A 17,098-nucleotide genomic window follows, 5' to 3' on the forward strand; every position below is an offset into this window, starting at 1 on the left:
CACGTGCTAGAGCAGTCCAAAGTTGCAAATTTGGCTTTTTACGGATAGCTATAAAACCGGAAGTACATGTCGGAGGTCAAAGTATCAAATGATAGCCAAGGTCAATGACCTTTGACCCTATAAAGGTCAATGTCATCAAAGGTCAAGGTCACGAGATATACGCCATCAAATATTGAAAAAATTCAATCGCAAATTGCAAAAAAGCAAAATCGAAATTCAAAAATCGGCTTCCTGCGATCTCTCTTAATTTTTGTGTTCTTTCATTTGACACCAAAATTTTGAAATTTGGAATAAAAATCGAAGAGTTTCAGGGAAATCAAAATGGCGGCCAAAGTTTCACGTCTGTTCCGGATTTTTTTTTCTTCGTTTTTTTTGTCATAACTTTGTCTATCTATCAGCATAAATTTTTTTGTCCTATACAAATTACACCGGAAGATATTCAACCGGAAGTGAACATCGATTTCCTGTTTAAACCTGAAGTGAAATTGAAATTTTTACTGTACCATTTTGTTTACTTTCTTAAACTGTCTTTGCTCAATTTTTTTCAGATTAATCAGACAAAAAGCAAAAAAGCCTATATCTAAGCTTCGTGAATGTTGAATGGTTGCTGCAACTATTGTAGTCTAAGCTCAGGAAGGTGTGTAAAAATCGAAAAAAAAAAAAAAAAAAAAAAAAGAATTGACATTTCGATAACAAACTGGGACTTTGCTGAAAGCAAAGTCCCACAATTAAGAAAAAATTTGAGCTAGTATTCCATACTAAATTTCACTAACCATTTTCATGTGTGGCTGCAGAGGTAGTTCAGTATTTTTATCCTCCTCAGATCCAGATTCACTGGATTCAAAAATTCGAACAGCATTTAAGTCATGGACTGGTTCATCAATTCTGTTAAATTCTATACCTTCATCCTGATTGGTATTAATGGTTAGGGGTAGCATGTTGTCCATTGCCTTTGTATTCTGTACGGAATATACTTGTTTACCCTGTATATCAGTAATCTGAATGCCAGTGTCATCATCAGAATCTAGACTAATATCTGTACTGTCATCAGACTCGCTTCCTGCTAGTTTTCTGGCTAATTGTGCCATGGTGTAATACCTATTTTTACATTTGCGATGTAATCTCTTTAGGAGGTGTTTATGAGATGGATATCTATATCTAATAAGGTTTGAAAGATTTGACTGCCTGTCTGGAGAGCTACTGGATGGGGTCTCAGTGTCTGTTGGTTGTTCCATTAATTTAGTAGTTGCTCTGGTCATTCTGATGCTGTCTTGGACATCATGAAGCATATGCATTAGTTTTCTACAATGCTTTTCCTTTTTCCTGTTCATTTTATTCAAGTTTTTCCTTTTGATGAACTGAGTAGAACCTGATGAGAGTGAGTCAGCAGAATCCGTCTGTGGACCATTGTACTGACAAGTTTTCCTCTTTACTACATTTACATATTTCACTGGAACAGGAATTCTGGTATTTTGTAGATGAGACAAAAATGTACTCTGTCTCCTTGAAGACATCTTATCAGCTGTAATTTATATTTAAAAATTATATGGTCGGGTCAACTGTGCTGAAGGATCAATTACCTCTGAAGCATTACCTCTGAAGCAAATTGATTTTTTAAGGGGGTACCAGGCCCCTAGCCAGACTTGATTGTTAAGAGGGGCAAGTAATATATCCGGAGGGGTAATGATAAATAGTGTATAATGTTTAGTTGCAGTGATGGAAATGGTCTGTTGACGGATTTTTTTCTTTTATCCAATCCCTTTTTAATGCATTGCCTCCCTTGAAGACTGAAAATTCCCGGACTCAGACGAATATTCAAATCTGTTTCGATGTTGATTGAACAAATTTTACCTGCTTAAGACCGCTTTAATATAGAATAACTCCTAGTTCCATTCCATTTCATTCCCAGATACAAAGTTTTTTGTAGGTCACTGACAGGGTCGTGCACGAAAAAGAGCGGGAAATAAAGTTTACCCTTGACCTTGAAACTTTCGGCAAGGTTTGATAAAGCTGTTTTTAAAAAGTTTGAACAAAGACTGCCACGGTTGGTATTGTTTCTATCCATAAATATAATCACTAAACAAGCTAAGGGGAGTCATTGATTGATTAATCTATGATCAGATCTCAACAAAGGGCTATTATTTTTGAATTCTTGAAATAGGTCTGAGATCTGCTCATTTGGACTGATATAAGTTCTCTTATTTAATTTAAATCAGTTATGAGCTTTGTCTGTGAACTGAATTCGGTAGTAAATCAAAGAAAAGGTCAGAAACACTATTTCGAGTTTTGGGGATACAAATATTTTGTTTTAAGGATTAAAAAAGGAACAATTAGCAAGTTCAATGTATTCCAGTTCTAATTTCAAAGGCTGAATACAAATTGATATGTAAATCTGTAAGGGTTTACCTAAAGATACAACACTTACACATATTCTAATTCAGTGGAGGAGCCCTCGCAGCCCCAAAGGCATGTTTTTCGGGCAAAAATATCATAACATGGTAAGAAATTCGGGCAACCTCAGGTATTTTGCACCCTCCCCCCCCCTCCCCTCCCCTCAGACGTAAACCTGGCTCTGCCACTGTTCTGATTAACATCCAATATTGCAGTATATGAATTACTTCAAACAGCTCTGATAAAAAAACATTTATTTACAAGAAAGGGATTGCATGACACAAATGAATAAATTCTTAGATTTAAAATAAAATGCTCAATTTGGATTAGTGTATTAATATAAAACAATTATTTATCATTTATCATATATATTGTCCCCACTCCCCCTGAAAATAGTCATTAATGAAAATTCAATTTATTCATACATTTGACCTGGATGTCATATTCACTTCATTCATAATACATATACATCGATTGCAGCAACTTCAAGTAAACAAGCAATGCAACATATTGGATGGACAACTGAAGCAAGTTTTGGAGTAATTTATACATTTATCACCTTGAAACTATAGTTACAGACTTGTTATGTAAATATGTTAATGTTCAAGTTAGCTGTTGTAATTCCATTGGTAGTATTATTAGTATGTTTTAATTAATTTGGTACTGTGTTAATGGGATATTTAGGTATAACATGTAATGTACTTGAAATATTATCTTTGGGGAAGAGGTTAGAGTTTTTCAACAGTTTGCCAATTATTCCCAAAACTTAAACAGGGTTGTTGAGCGCATACACTAGGTTTCAGTGGGGATAGGGGAACATCCCCAGGTGATACCTAGTGGTAAACGCAACAATACGTTAGTGGTAAACGCAACAATACGTCACTTCCTTTTATGTTCCTTTTTTTTTTATCAACATCAATTGCTCGTAAACACTCCGTCGATCCGTCAACATTTGCTTGTAAACGCTCTTAAAACTAGATTTTTTTTATGAAAATCGGTATGTGTATACATATTCATAAGACGAAGATCAAGTTCGAATTTGAGCTATTTTCGACTGTTAGAAGCAGAGTTATTGCCCTTGCCCCAAAATCTTGAATATGCTATTACTCTCTTAGTTTTCAACCGATTTTGATGAAACTTGAAATGGATGTTTCGTTTTTACCATCCGCATGCCGTGGTCGGCATATATGGCTGTCGTCCACTATCTTTTAGTTTATTATCTCCCTTGAAAAAATATTTATTTGTTCATCTAACCTAGATGAATGTATCATTTCTTGTCAGACCAGTGCTGTTCTTCGTAGAGATAGAACCTTTCTCACATATTTTTGTTTTTGTTTCGCTTGATAAAGGGATTAGTCCCAAAACGTAGCGACCTTTACTCTTATTGAATCGACTTTCTACCTACCAACCTGTTTGCACGTTATCGTGTGATTTATTTTTTCTTGTTCTAGTTGACTTTTAATTGAAATACCATTTGATATTCATATTCCCTAGATTAATAACAGACGACGCTAATGTGTTGCCTTTTTTTGTCAGCAGTCGCCAAGACACAAGCTTCGTTACCAGAGGACTATAAGTGTGTATGCTTTTTAAACCTCTCTTCGTAGACACCAACCAGCGGCCGTTTGCTCAGCCCATCCCAGACACATTTCATTGAGTGATTGACCATAATAAATAAATTTAAATAGGCTACCGTTTGGATTGGAATCCAGTCTGTCCCGACTTTCGTCTTCAGAAGTTATAGATTCAAAAGTTTTCATTGTTAACTTTATTGTTCTATTTGCGTTATCAACTTGTTGTGAGGCCTACTGCTACATATAACTTAATCAAGATTCTTCCAAAAGATTTTCAACAAATTATATACAATATATATATAGGGCCGACTCTGAAACTGATAAATAATATAGATGAAAATAATTATACTTAAACAGCGTAAGGTAATCATGGCTCAAAATCAGAAGGGCGAATGGGAGAAATTTCCTAAAAACGGTTGGAGGCCAAGAAGCTGAAAGAAGCTGCTAATACAAGCGCAAAAATTACAAGCTTAGTATCCTACTGTAGAGGTAACTCTGAGGATATATTTTAGCAAATGCATCTGCAAAGCGACCTTTTTTAAGATTAAATTTAATGAAGTGTCCTAGTAGGATCGTGATGTGTGAAAATCAACTAAATTGAGTTGAGCTTAATGATGATGAATGCCGATTGATGCTGATTGATCTGTTCCTGAAAAAAAATGATCGTAAACTTCCTGCCATAATTTGTAATCACACCATGCTCCTTCCCTAAAATGATAAATTAGGCCTTCTACCGTTCCTTTGCCTACGGCCCAACAAGTCCAAAATATGCCACTGATCATAATGTTTATTTACCGCTGATCTCCGTTAATTGAATGATCTCGATCACAACTGAGTTGACTGAACACCTTCTTTATCAGTGTAATAAGCAGGATTGGTTACACCTACTGCTCCATCAGTAGCTTGACCTGCTGGAGAAGCCATTGTTTCATATGGATGGTATTCCTTTACACCAGTATTGTATATGTTTTCATTGCTTTCATTATTTTCCCTTTTCCTTGACCTAAAATCAGAAGTATACAAAAGGAGAGAAATTAGAAAAAATGGTTAGGAACAAACATTTGTCAATTTAAAACCCAATGAGTAAAGTATGTAAGAGGTTTGAGAATAAAGGAAGTGAATAATAGTATACCTGGATATTAAAACTAAAATAGTGACCAATGCTATTAATATTATTAAAATTACTGCTGCAATTAAGCCACCATACATACCAGCTGACAAACCAGACTGCTTATCTATCAAAATAAAACTTTACCTCAGTGTCAGATAAGATAGATAGAAATAGATAGACATATTACAATATTAAACAATATTAAGCATTATGGAACATATTTTCGTAATCAAATTGTAGCCTAGATATTGACATTTATGACTGTGTTAGTTCAAGAACAATGTTCAGTCTCATTCAAACTCATTATGACCAGTAAGGGAAAAAAAATAAATTCTTTTAATAGGTACATTGTTGTGATTCTTCATTATGTCATTATGTCCTCACACCTGAGGAATGTCTTTTTGAACTTTCTGTATCACTTCCCAATACTAAAAAAAATAACCCAAAAATTACAGGGGCCTTATTTTTGAAAATTTAACTTCATATGATTTTAGTGTTCATTCATCTTTTTGGCCAATCACTAATATCTACATTTAGTAATCCAATTTATCCAAATAGACATTTAAAATCTGAATTTTGTCTTAGTAATGTTTTCTAGAATCAGGTTGCTGTTCTTGCTTTGATAAGATTAAGAATTACCAAAACCTTTTTGATGAAAATATAATTGCACTGCTGAATCTGACTTTGATTTGGGTCTAAAACATATGTAACTAGATTTCAAAAGTACTAGAAATGTATGGAAATTGCATAATTCCTTCAAAAATACCTCAAACTAGGAATTTCTTTTCCTATTTCTATAAATGTCTTTTCTCAATCACAATATATCGAGAAAAGACAAATCGTCTCTTTAACTTTCAAATGCGGATATTTGAACACACATTGATTTGAAGGCTCAGATTTTGATGGTGAGCTGTGAACACTATTACTGAATAGCTTAGATAAAAAAATTCATGGATCTGTCCCTTTAATTTTGAAAAGTAGTATACACAAATACATACTGTAGGGAAAGACTCAAAGGAACATATCTGTAAAGGGTAATTTTGTTTTCTGTTTATTTTATTTCTAGCCATTGATGATATTTACCTTGGTTACGCTGGTCACAGTCTGTACATAAGGTTGTTGTGAGACTTATAGAGGCAGTGTTTGTTGCTGATTCTGTACTCAAATCTGTAATAAAAAGTTCAACATGCAGTATAAAAGTTCCTAGGTAAGCACAGATAACCTTAATTTTCTACTTTTTTTTTAAAGTTTTTTTTATATACACATCATACTGTAGGCAGTAAAGGAATAAATTTGCAGGTTATGTAAATGTATTTGGGGTACCTGTAGTAGCAAAGAGAGAAGGGGGGTGTCCAGGTTTAGATTTTGTCATCCCATGTGGTTGGAAGGTTTTCAATCTGATAATGGAGTTCAGCCTATTGTCTGTGGACTGTTTGGTCCGGGTGGGTGCTGAGTCACTGATAATCACCTTAAGGTGAGTCTAATCTGCTTGAAGAGTTCAAACACAAAGGAAACTAGTCACTGATAATCACCTTAAGGTGAGTCTAATCTGCTTGAAGAGTTCAAACACAAAGGAAACTAGTCACTGATAATCAAGGAAAACTGTTGCATAGTCAATCTTTATCTCTGATACCTGTAGTAAGTTTATCTTTTTCACACATATGATTATCATTGATTGGTAATTGAGTATTATCTCCACATCTTACTTCTATTTCAGATTCGTCATCTGTACCTAAAAATAGATTTACCTCCCTTTATACATACTGGCGTTGCTTAGGTAAGTTTTTATATTAAAATTTAAGTGTCATATTTAAATAAATATGTGTTCATGCATGGAAGCTTTCAAATCTGTGAAACATGATACATTTGTACAAATATTCAAAATTGTGACTTATTGTGTTTTATTTTACTTTTTATGCATGAACTTACCTTGAACATGTATCCATACATTACCAATATGTTTATCTCTGGTAGTTAGATTAATATTAACAATATTAGAGTTGCTGGTAAATATTGGTTGAAATGAATACAATCCTGAGTCTTGACAAGTTATATTTTTTATAGTATTACCATCAGTTATCATCAGTTCCTCATAACAAACAGAATTCTGAACATCTAGAGCTAATCTGACATCAACAGCCAATATCTGAATAGTTCTATTACAGTTGGTAGTAACAACACATGAATATGTTGTGTTGACAGTTTGGTCATTGTTACCAAATATATTACTAGTAAGATATAGACTGTTGTCTCTTTTTGTTATACCAGCGTCACACATATCCATAAGTTTCTGTACTGAAAATGAAAATGAATTTCAATGTTATGACTGGTGTTTAAGCTAAGGTCAGACCAGACGAATTTCATTCACCGGCACTTCGGCTGAAATTATTCATTTAGGCACACTGGACGAATGCCATCGTTGATAAAATAAATTACACATTCGCAAGGCACTTAGACGCATGATAAAAAATATGGTGGCGCCTATAATGGTGATGAATATTCGGGTGAATAATATCTACACACTTGATTTTGGCAGTTGGTTACAACCAATGCTCAGGCAAATGTCGTAGCACTGGACTCACTAAGACACAATAGGCAAAGTTCGCTGGTGATAGAAGAAATGGTTCTGATGTTGATCGGCATGTGCAAGTCTGATGACCTTTAAAACATCATCTTTACTGTGATTATTGTGAACATGAGCTGTTATCCTTATAAAATATAGTGTTTTTTTCTTTTCTTTTCTTTCCTTATGCCTGTTTTTGTTTCTTAGAAAAGACAGTTTGAATAGATCATATTAAAATTTTAAATAGGATAAGATTAAGACTTACTGTTAATGCACGCATATTCCAAGATAGCAAAATGTGCAAAATATGAGTATTTAACATTGAGTATTTTACAATTGCCATAATTATACACCCGATTTATCTGAGAAAAACAAGATGTGTTTCCAGAACATGCTTTTATGATGTCTTCTATTTTATCATTCTTTCTATAAATACAGTCACTTGTTGTATTAGGCAGACAACAGGCATCCTGCTTGCATGTAGATGCTTTGAGTTTGGTTCCATAATACACATTTCTTATGGCAATAATGTCCAGACTTTTTACAGTGCCGTTCTTTTTACATTCCATGGTATATGCTCCTTTTCTCCCTTCAAAACAAGTAGTTGTATTGAATACAGTTGAACTTGTAGCTGGAAACAAGATATTGAAAGGAGATTCAGAAATCAACATTTTTAGGTAAAATGGTACATGGCTATGCATTAGGACACACTGAACATGATACACAATCAGATTAATGTGGCTAACAGTAGTGACTAGTAATTATACAGGACTGTATTGTGTTCTGTCCATTGTTTAAACAGATGTCATGAGCATGTTAAATTCAGCAACAGTGTGATTGTGAAATGATTTAGCCTCTGCAAATCATTAGATGCCATATTTGACATCAATGAAATTTTTCTTAAAGGAATTGTCACAAGGTTTTCTCAAGTTTTTATGTATACATGTATATTGCTATACAATATTAGCATCGATTTGCACCATTCCAATTTTCAATCATACAACCACTATCAATTTTGGAATTGCAGGAACCACAGACGTGTAAATGAAAGGTGGAATAGTGCAAATTGATGCCCCAACACACATAAATTTTATTGAATTAAATCTTGAAGTCTTAATTTAACAGGAATACTTATCTTATCTTTTGTAAATGAAATTGCTGATTACCTGTTTCCAAGAATTTCACAGGAATGAATTATTTTAAATAAAATTGACTGAGTAAATGTCATGGATAGTATCTGTAAGCATTCATTACTTTGAACTGGATATGGCATTTGATTTGATTTCACTGCAAACAAGACTTAATTAAAAAATGAATTTGAAAACTTACCCTCAAGTCTTGATATAAGAATAATAATTCCTATTTTAATCCACATTTTGAATTCAAAATACAGACTATTAAAGATTAGACTTTAGTAAATTTTGATGAATCATTTTGATTTAAGTCTCACTATAGTGCAAGTTGTATGCAATATATTCTTATTTACATGATCTAGTTTTTCTTTACAACAAGCCATGCATGCATTAAGTAGGGTCCTAGTCTCCTTATGATACATGTTTTCTTAGTATAATATTTCGGGTTTTAATGGTGAGTATAATATTTTGAGTTTTAATGGTGACAGTAAATTATGTTGTAGAATAGATAGGGAAGTAATATTTGGAGAAAAAAAGCTGGCCCTACTAGTTTCAATACCATTGACTCATAAACAAGAGAAATGGTGAAAATTTGTTGTTATCCTATAGATGTCGTGATGTGCATTTCTTTGCATTCAATATTAAAGGGATTGTAAATAGGTTTTCTAAACTTTGTATGGGTATCAATTTGCACTATTACAATTTTCAATCAGGCGTCAGTGGTTCCTGCAATTTCACTAAAACTTTGTGATTGATAACGTAACTAACCGCCATACAAGCATACTTTGCGATTAGTGACATTATACGCATAAGCAATTAAGAAACCTCTTCGCAATTCCTTTAAATGCATTATAGATAGTGCCTATACCTAAATAAAAATCTGACAAAATCAGTGGGTTGATTAAAACATTCTTACTGTATAGTAGCAATATGACAATTATTGCTGTCTACTGTTATACACATTGTATTAAGTGCAAAGTTCAGAAATCTTGAAGCCTAATAGAAATTTCCAGTACTTTATTGTATACGGTCTTGAAATGTACAGCGAGGTAGGCTATATCAACCCACATTTTTTTTACTTTCATTTGACCACTGTCAATAATCAATATCAGAAGCCGGTCTTTATAGCAAGTTTTGGACTGTCATGGTCAATCAGGATTGAATCCTGAACCTGGGTTTTATTGAGACATCTTGACTTGCTAAATATTGATAAGAAGAAAATTTCAATTACTCACTTTATTTACAATTATAAACATAGAAAGAATACAATTTAATCAAAAATCAAATCAAAACAAAAGTTATAGAAAATGATTTGATCATTGTTGAAAACATCTTTGGACACAAACATAGTTTTTAAATCTTGATTCTGAAATCACATGACATGAACAGATTGGCAAGTATTTATTTTGCAAGTTGACTTTGTCATATTTCATCTATATGTCATGTCTCAGATTGCTGGAAATGCCATCTACAGACTTCTTTTTCTTAAATATCTGTTCCCCCTCTCCTCCATTGTAACTTTGGCTGCCCCAGAAAATTACTAAGTCTGAAATTGCTTGAAGCACAGGTATCTGAAGTTTTATGAAATATAAAAAAAAATGTACTAGGAAATGTTTATATCATACCCGCTCAACAGAAACACGAATAATAGTTTTTTAAAACTGCTTGAACAAACTAATTTGTTTAAGTATTAAATGAACAGTTATATACATACAATATACAGAAACAAAAATCATATATATATATATATATATATATATATAGTTAATCTTCAACACTAAGGCCATACCAAAATAATATTCTGTTCGTCGGGAATTCCGTACCCGATTTTCCGTTATCGAAATTTTATTTTTAAAATTAAAAAATAATATTCGGTATGTATCAAAAGAGCTCCTGTATGTAAAATTTTGAATAAAGAATTTTTAATTTTAAAAAAAAAAATTATATTGCCCGTATGTCCGTACCTCTAAATTGATCAGTTAACATGATTGTTTAGCTCTCATTTTTAGTTTCATTTTTATTTCTCTAAGCCTAAAATTTGGTAGCAGGAGTAACAAATTGCGCCCTCTATTTCCGTTTGTCAGTTTGTGGACATTGTGCGACAATTAAAGTAGAACATGTTCCAGCTGTTGAAAGAGTGAGTTCGAACAGTAGTTTAGGCGCTTCGCTGAAGCAAGAACGTTTTCTCGACGACCAAACGCATCGAAATTCCGGAAGTTGATAATTATCAGAAATAGGCATGGCCGATGCAGTGCTAGAATTAATATTTGTATTTGTCTATTTTACCAAAATGATTTTAGTAATCAAAATTAGGTCACACCAGAAACTTATTTTGCCATACATGGCACGATGTTGAGCCTGAAAACACTTTTAAAGATGTTTATGATCTGGCATCTGCAGGAATTCAATCGTGTATATCACAGATCCCAGAAAAAGTGTACATCAAGGACAATATGGAAAAATCAGGCGGTGTCTTGGTTACACTTTCGTTGAAAATTTCTCTGTGTGATGAACTGAAATCCAAGTTTGTGGACTTTTTAATTAACTTGCCTTCTCATTCTTCGTCTGAAGAACCTGTTTGTAATACTTCCAAAAGTGATAAAAATGTGTTCGATTTTATGATGGCATCAAGAAAGACATTAATGTTTCCTGAAAAACCTACACCACTAGTCTTTGACAAAACCTTAACTGGACCTCAAAAACTATTTTGTGATGTGCTAGATTGGTGCAAAACAATTGATGATGGCTGGTCAAAAGACCAGTTAATTCTACTAAAACTAACGTGTTTAACAACGTCACTAGATGTAAATTGCATAGATATCAATAGTAGCTACCATCTAGTGACGTCATAAAACGCGTTAATTTTAGTGGAATTACAAGAACCACAGACCTTGGAATAAAAACTGGTGCAAATTGAAATCCGTGTCCCAGATACATATAATAAGGTTAGAAAACATCTTTACCACCCCTTTAAAGCTTCTGGTGGGTGTATTTGCACTTTTATTTGTTTGTTTTATCAGTAATATCAGTCATATATCAATCAGTAATTCACTGACACCTATTATTATTTTTTATTGTTATTTTTTACACCATAAATAAATACTATTAATTGTTATTTTATCTGAATACATTCAAAATCATCCATGTTGGAAAATTTTAATGGTACGAAGGGACTTTTTTTTTTTTTTAAATCAAAAAATATTATATCGCACCAACCAAATCAATGATTACTAACTTTTAGACATTTTTTTTTTTAAATTAAAAAAAAAATTTCGTTCGCTCGTACCTTTTTTTTTTCAAGAAATCCCGAAGAACAGAAAATTATTTTGGTATGGCCTAATTTAAGAAATTGAGAATAAGAACAGAAAATGTATGCTACATTTTGAATTGAATTTCAAGTTTTGACAATTCTGTTTTGAATACACTATCAGTTTTGTCTATACTGTACTATCACATGTCTTACGTAATATAAATGCAAATGAATTCAAAAAACAGATTTCACTTTAAAAAATGGAAAGTCACATCCGTTTGCAAATCTGGTGCAAAAGTAAGTGAACATTGGTGCAATATAAATAGGAAAATAGGAACACAAATATACTGTTAAAGTAAACCTATAGAAAGTTGAATTTGTTAGTTGAGCATTTATATTATATCAAGGCAAGTGAAGCATACTAACTAAATTGGTGTATCTTGTTTAATATTTATTTACACTATTTATATATTATATTGAAATTGTCCTACCATAATTCTTACCAAAACTGAAAGCAAAAATAACTATGAAAATATCTTTAAAATGGTGTACAAAACATCTTGAACAAGGCATGATATTCTACTAAGATAATAAATTGAGGCCTGAATTATTGATTATTAATTGTATTTTATTAATATTATATGATGAATTTAATGACTGTATCAGTACTTAAACATTTTCCCCGTAAATTTTGTTAACCAAAATGTTTAATTGTGACATTTGTAATATAACCTTCATACAGTGAATATTACACATGTCTATGGACATCCACAATGCTACAATTATCATCAGATGTTGTAGGTTCCACATTCACAGTTTCAACAGCAATATTAGGTGTCCAATTAGATTTTCTTGTAACAGGCGAACTAGTTTCTCCATCAGAACTAATAGAAGAGCGGTGACTATTAAAATTATCATACCCTCCTCTACGGAATGGTCTAAATGTTATGTTTTGAGCCAACAAAAAATCCCACACACTGGATTGAGGTTTGGTCATAGTAAGATGTCGCCTTTTCCTGAAACATGGTAACAGAAATTGAAAGTTAAAACTGAGATTAGAAATTCTCTGAAGATTAAAGGGGAGTAACTCTGTACAGATTAATTGTGTTTATAAATATTTTTGATGATAAAATGAAAAAGTTAAGGTTGGAGTCCTTTTACAGGTCAAATAACATTTTAGTCTGAATGACGCAGACTGTAAAATAAGGTCAAAAACAATAATTTTCCTAATTGGACTGAATACAAATGAATGTATGTAGGTCTAATAATCACCCTCTTAACAATGGTGGCAATTTACACAAATTAAAGCCTGTCTAAGTCAGATTATATAACCCATTTTTCAGAACAAACTTAGAATCAGCCTTTGAAATTGAATCATCCAACTGAATGTCTATCTAATGTTGCACAGGCACCATCTTATGCAATAAGTTTTGTATAGCTCTTATATTACAGCTGAATAGTACTCCTATTTTATATTTCTTACATAATGAAATAGACATGATGACTGATTGATAAAGTAAAAATATTTACCTTCCCCAGTAAAATATAAAACCAAATATTGTTAACATTAAACCTATAATAGCTGCTACCATACCACCCATCATGCCTGTTGTAACTGTAATATTACATAGAAACACTGTTGGTATGATTGGATTGGATCATAAATTTAAGAAGCACTGATTTTTTTTAAATTTCTATCTGGAGAATTGTTCTCTTGGTAGATCAGACAAGTGCAAAGTTCCTTTATTTCCAGAAAAACTTGGATTGAACTTATTTGCTTTGAAATTTGCATCTTAGTCTTGTCAGGTAATACTTGAATTACAGGAACATCAGTTGTCAGACAAAAATGGGAAAATGGGCTAGCCTTGTGTGCTGTTCAAGATATATTTTATACATCTTCTAAAAGCATATACGTTTTAAAAAGTTCTTAAACAATAAAGGGAGTATGATCATTTTCTGACTTAAAGGGCTTCTAAAGAGTTTAAAAATTTAAGAGTTAAAATTAATTGTGTACTGATACAGATATCACCATTCCAATTTTCAATCTGACATCTGTGATTCTTGCAATTCCAATTAAACTAGGCGTTCTATGACGCCCTTTTCTCAAAGACTTGCCATAGTGATATCTTAAACCGGATTACTTTTAGTGGAATTGAAGAAACCACAGACCTGATGATTGTCTATAATAAATTGCATGAGTACTTACAAGCAAAAGAATCTTCTTCTATGAGACCAGAGTTAGTACTGGATCTTGGTGTATTCTCTATCTGGTAAGTTCTTGTGGACTCATGAGTGGGTGATGATTTAGTTGCTGATCCTAAAGCATTTACTGATATTGTAGTAGGTAGAATACTTGTAGTAGTTGTATGTATTTTATTGGTATCTTCAAGTACTAACGGTACACTATGTGTTGTTGTTAAAGTGCTATATAAAGTTGTTTTAGTTGGTGATTGTGTTGTTCTAGTTGTTCTTTCTGAAGGAGACATTGAAACATATTGGTAAAATTGGAAATATTGGTTAAAGGAATAATTTAGACATAAGATATTATGTAAGAAGTATTTTGAAAATTAGTGAGAAATTAAAAATAATACCGAAAAGATAATAAAATTCTGAGAAAATATATTATTTGAATCCATTGAGAAATATACTGTTAAATGCAATTTGAATGCATAGTAAGTACGTCTGTACACTCTGAATAAACGAAAAAAGGCTTTTTGACCTTTCTTTATCGGTCACTCATTGGAATTCTGCTGGTAATTCTCTTCTATAGTGATGAATAAATAATGGACATGGACAAACTTGTATTTTTCCATAAATGAAAATAAGGGAACCTATCTTTAATTGGAAAATAAGTAACTGGACATAATTATATAGGACTCATAATTGTGTCCAGTGTCCAGATATTTGATATTATAGTACCTTCAATACACCCAAAACCACAAGCTCAAGAAAAGAATTAAAAGTTACCTTGAGAACCAAGACCTAGACAATATGGTGGATATAGTGTGATAGATGTAAATAATAACAATCATTAGAAACATTTCTAAAATGTACACACAGACCCCAGGTAGCCAAACAATTTTCACAGAATTTCTAAATTTTAGACAAGGCTACATACACGAACATCAACAAACACAAATCTATTTCAAACTGAATTTGTGAATTTTATTTGAATTTCTCAAAATATTTGAAATTCTGAAGAGACTACTAGCTCTGAGAACTTTCTAATATATAAACATGTTGCATGCTTCAAGTTGAATTTTTGAGATAATCATCATGCTATTGATTTTAGAAAACCAACAACCAAATATCTATCAAACAATCACCCACTATAACATATAATAACAGCTGAATTTATTGATGATTTCTGTGTTGTGTATCTTTTAAACAATTTATGTCATCTTCAGTAAATCGATGGAGAATGGACATTTTCTGGAAAATTTCTTTGCGGACGATATTAGAGAGTGATATAAATACATATCTCTTTCATTTAAAAATCTCGAAAGATATAGCATTATGTCTATGTTGGCTATGTTTTAACACTGACATAATGTTAACATAAGCACAAATGGGACATGTCAATATCACAAAATGTTTCACATAAAAAATGATCACATTTATTTAGATATATGTAAAAGGAAGAAAAGATTTACCTGATGAACATGAATAGGTTATTTTCATAAAGTTTGTGTGAGGGTTAAATTTTTTGGGATCACAGATACCAGTGGTGGCTTTCCACATTGCTAATAACTGACATTGAGATTTACCATTACAGTTTGTTTCATAGGATATTTTTTCTGCTGGTTTGATTTCAAACATACAATCCTCTTTATGTGGCACACAACAATCCTCTTTATAAGAGCTCTGATCAGTAGGATAAGGACATTCTAGATGAATTGCTTTAGCTCCATGAAATACTTTATGTATTGTTATTTTATCACCCCAATCACATTCTAGTTCTAGAAAATTCTTATATGTTCCATAACATGCTGAAAATTCTGAAATAAATAAATCTTAAATAGATCCCATGTAGAAATAGTATAGACACATGGTATGTAGAATATTGTTGAGCAAGAAACAGGTATAGTTCAGATGTGGTTCTATCATGATGTTATTTATATCTGATAATCATCAAAATTAATATATTACTGAAATATTTTCCATTCATCAACATTCCAGACAATTAACCTACATTGCTTCAGATTCTTAACAAATTTCTATCAGGCAGTAAGCAATCACAACTGGAAACATCAAAGTCAAGTGTGATTTTGTATAAATGTAATATTACTTGGCTTAAAAATCCTTACCTTTCGTATCACATTTTATATTAATTATTTCCAATATAATACACAACAATACTAAATTAAATCCACTTTGATTCATTTTAACTAGAAGGTAATTTCAACAACAAATATATTCACATTGTGGTAATCCATTAATTGTAAGTTAATTGATTCTCAATCTATGATAGTGGAATAATGATCACATTGATGTCTTATTACAACTACTTCTCCAAAATAACTAGAAAGTAACAGAAGAACAATCTGTTCCTTTAAACAAGAAATAACATGGATGTAACAGTGAACAAATGTGTTGTTGGTAGAGTCTTATGGAGCTGTAGAGAAAATTAACAAACTAAACTAGGTTATTTCAGCTGAGCTTTACCAATGTATCTAAACTTGTCCTGTCTCTCACATCTTTCCTTCTTCACTGGTATTGGCTGTGAGATTCTTCTGTACACAATCCATTGTCAAACCAATGTTTACTCAAAGTTTCTCTCTTTCAATACCTAAAACTAGTGAGAAGAGGCTTGGGCTGTATTTTTGAATAATATTGGTCAATTATGAACAACATTGTGGTACATTAGCTGATGAGATTTATTATTTTTAAAATTACCTGGCTTAATTCACAAACTTTATAGGTTTGACCAATCTGAATGGCTTATTGATCCCTTGCACTTCCATTTTGGTTTCTTGATTTTGACAATCAAATGAAATTTCAAGTTGCTTTCAGACAGATATACGGAGAAAATCTTGGTGCTGTCTGGTCAAAATTCATTCTATAGGTTTGAGATGC

The 17,098-nt window shown here is 32.2% G+C and overlaps 3 protein-coding genes across 3 annotated transcripts in view; all 3 read right to left on the reverse strand.

The window, feature by feature from the left end:
* LOTGIDRAFT_232712 (hypothetical protein) overlaps positions 1–1,514 on the reverse strand; it is a gene marked incomplete at both ends in the record, with an annotated part of 7,837 nt that extends 6,323 nt beyond the window's left edge. The window contains one exon of the mRNA XM_009057713.1: positions 774–1,514. Coding sequence (XP_009055961.1) covers positions 774–1,514 — 741 coding nt within the window. The remainder of the gene's footprint in view (positions 1–773) is intronic.
* A 3,276-nt stretch (positions 1,515–4,790) lies between these two features.
* LOTGIDRAFT_161826 (hypothetical protein) lies at positions 4,791–9,014 on the reverse strand (the record flags this gene model as incomplete). Its single annotated transcript, XM_009057714.1, has 7 exons — positions 4,791–4,968; positions 5,098–5,200; positions 6,160–6,243; positions 6,710–6,808; positions 7,006–7,371; positions 7,905–8,270; positions 8,969–9,014. 7 exons carry the CDS (start codon positions 9,012–9,014, stop codon positions 4,791–4,793), a joined length of 1,242 nt encoding a protein of 413 aa, XP_009055962.1.
* Positions 9,015–12,770: 3,756 nt separating this feature from the next.
* LOTGIDRAFT_161827 (hypothetical protein) lies at positions 12,771–16,405 on the reverse strand (the record flags this gene model as incomplete). Its single annotated transcript, XM_009057715.1, has 5 exons — positions 12,771–13,038; positions 13,553–13,637; positions 14,229–14,495; positions 15,676–16,020; positions 16,330–16,405. 5 exons carry the CDS (start codon positions 16,403–16,405, stop codon positions 12,771–12,773), a joined length of 1,041 nt encoding a protein of 346 aa, XP_009055963.1.
* Positions 16,406–17,098: the final 693 nt, after the last annotated feature.

The sequence above is a fragment of the Lottia gigantea genome (assembly GCF_000327385.1).
Source record: "Lottia gigantea unplaced genomic scaffold LOTGIsca_31, whole genome shotgun sequence".
Taxonomy (NCBI): Eukaryota; Metazoa; Mollusca; class Gastropoda; family Lottiidae; genus Lottia; species Lottia gigantea.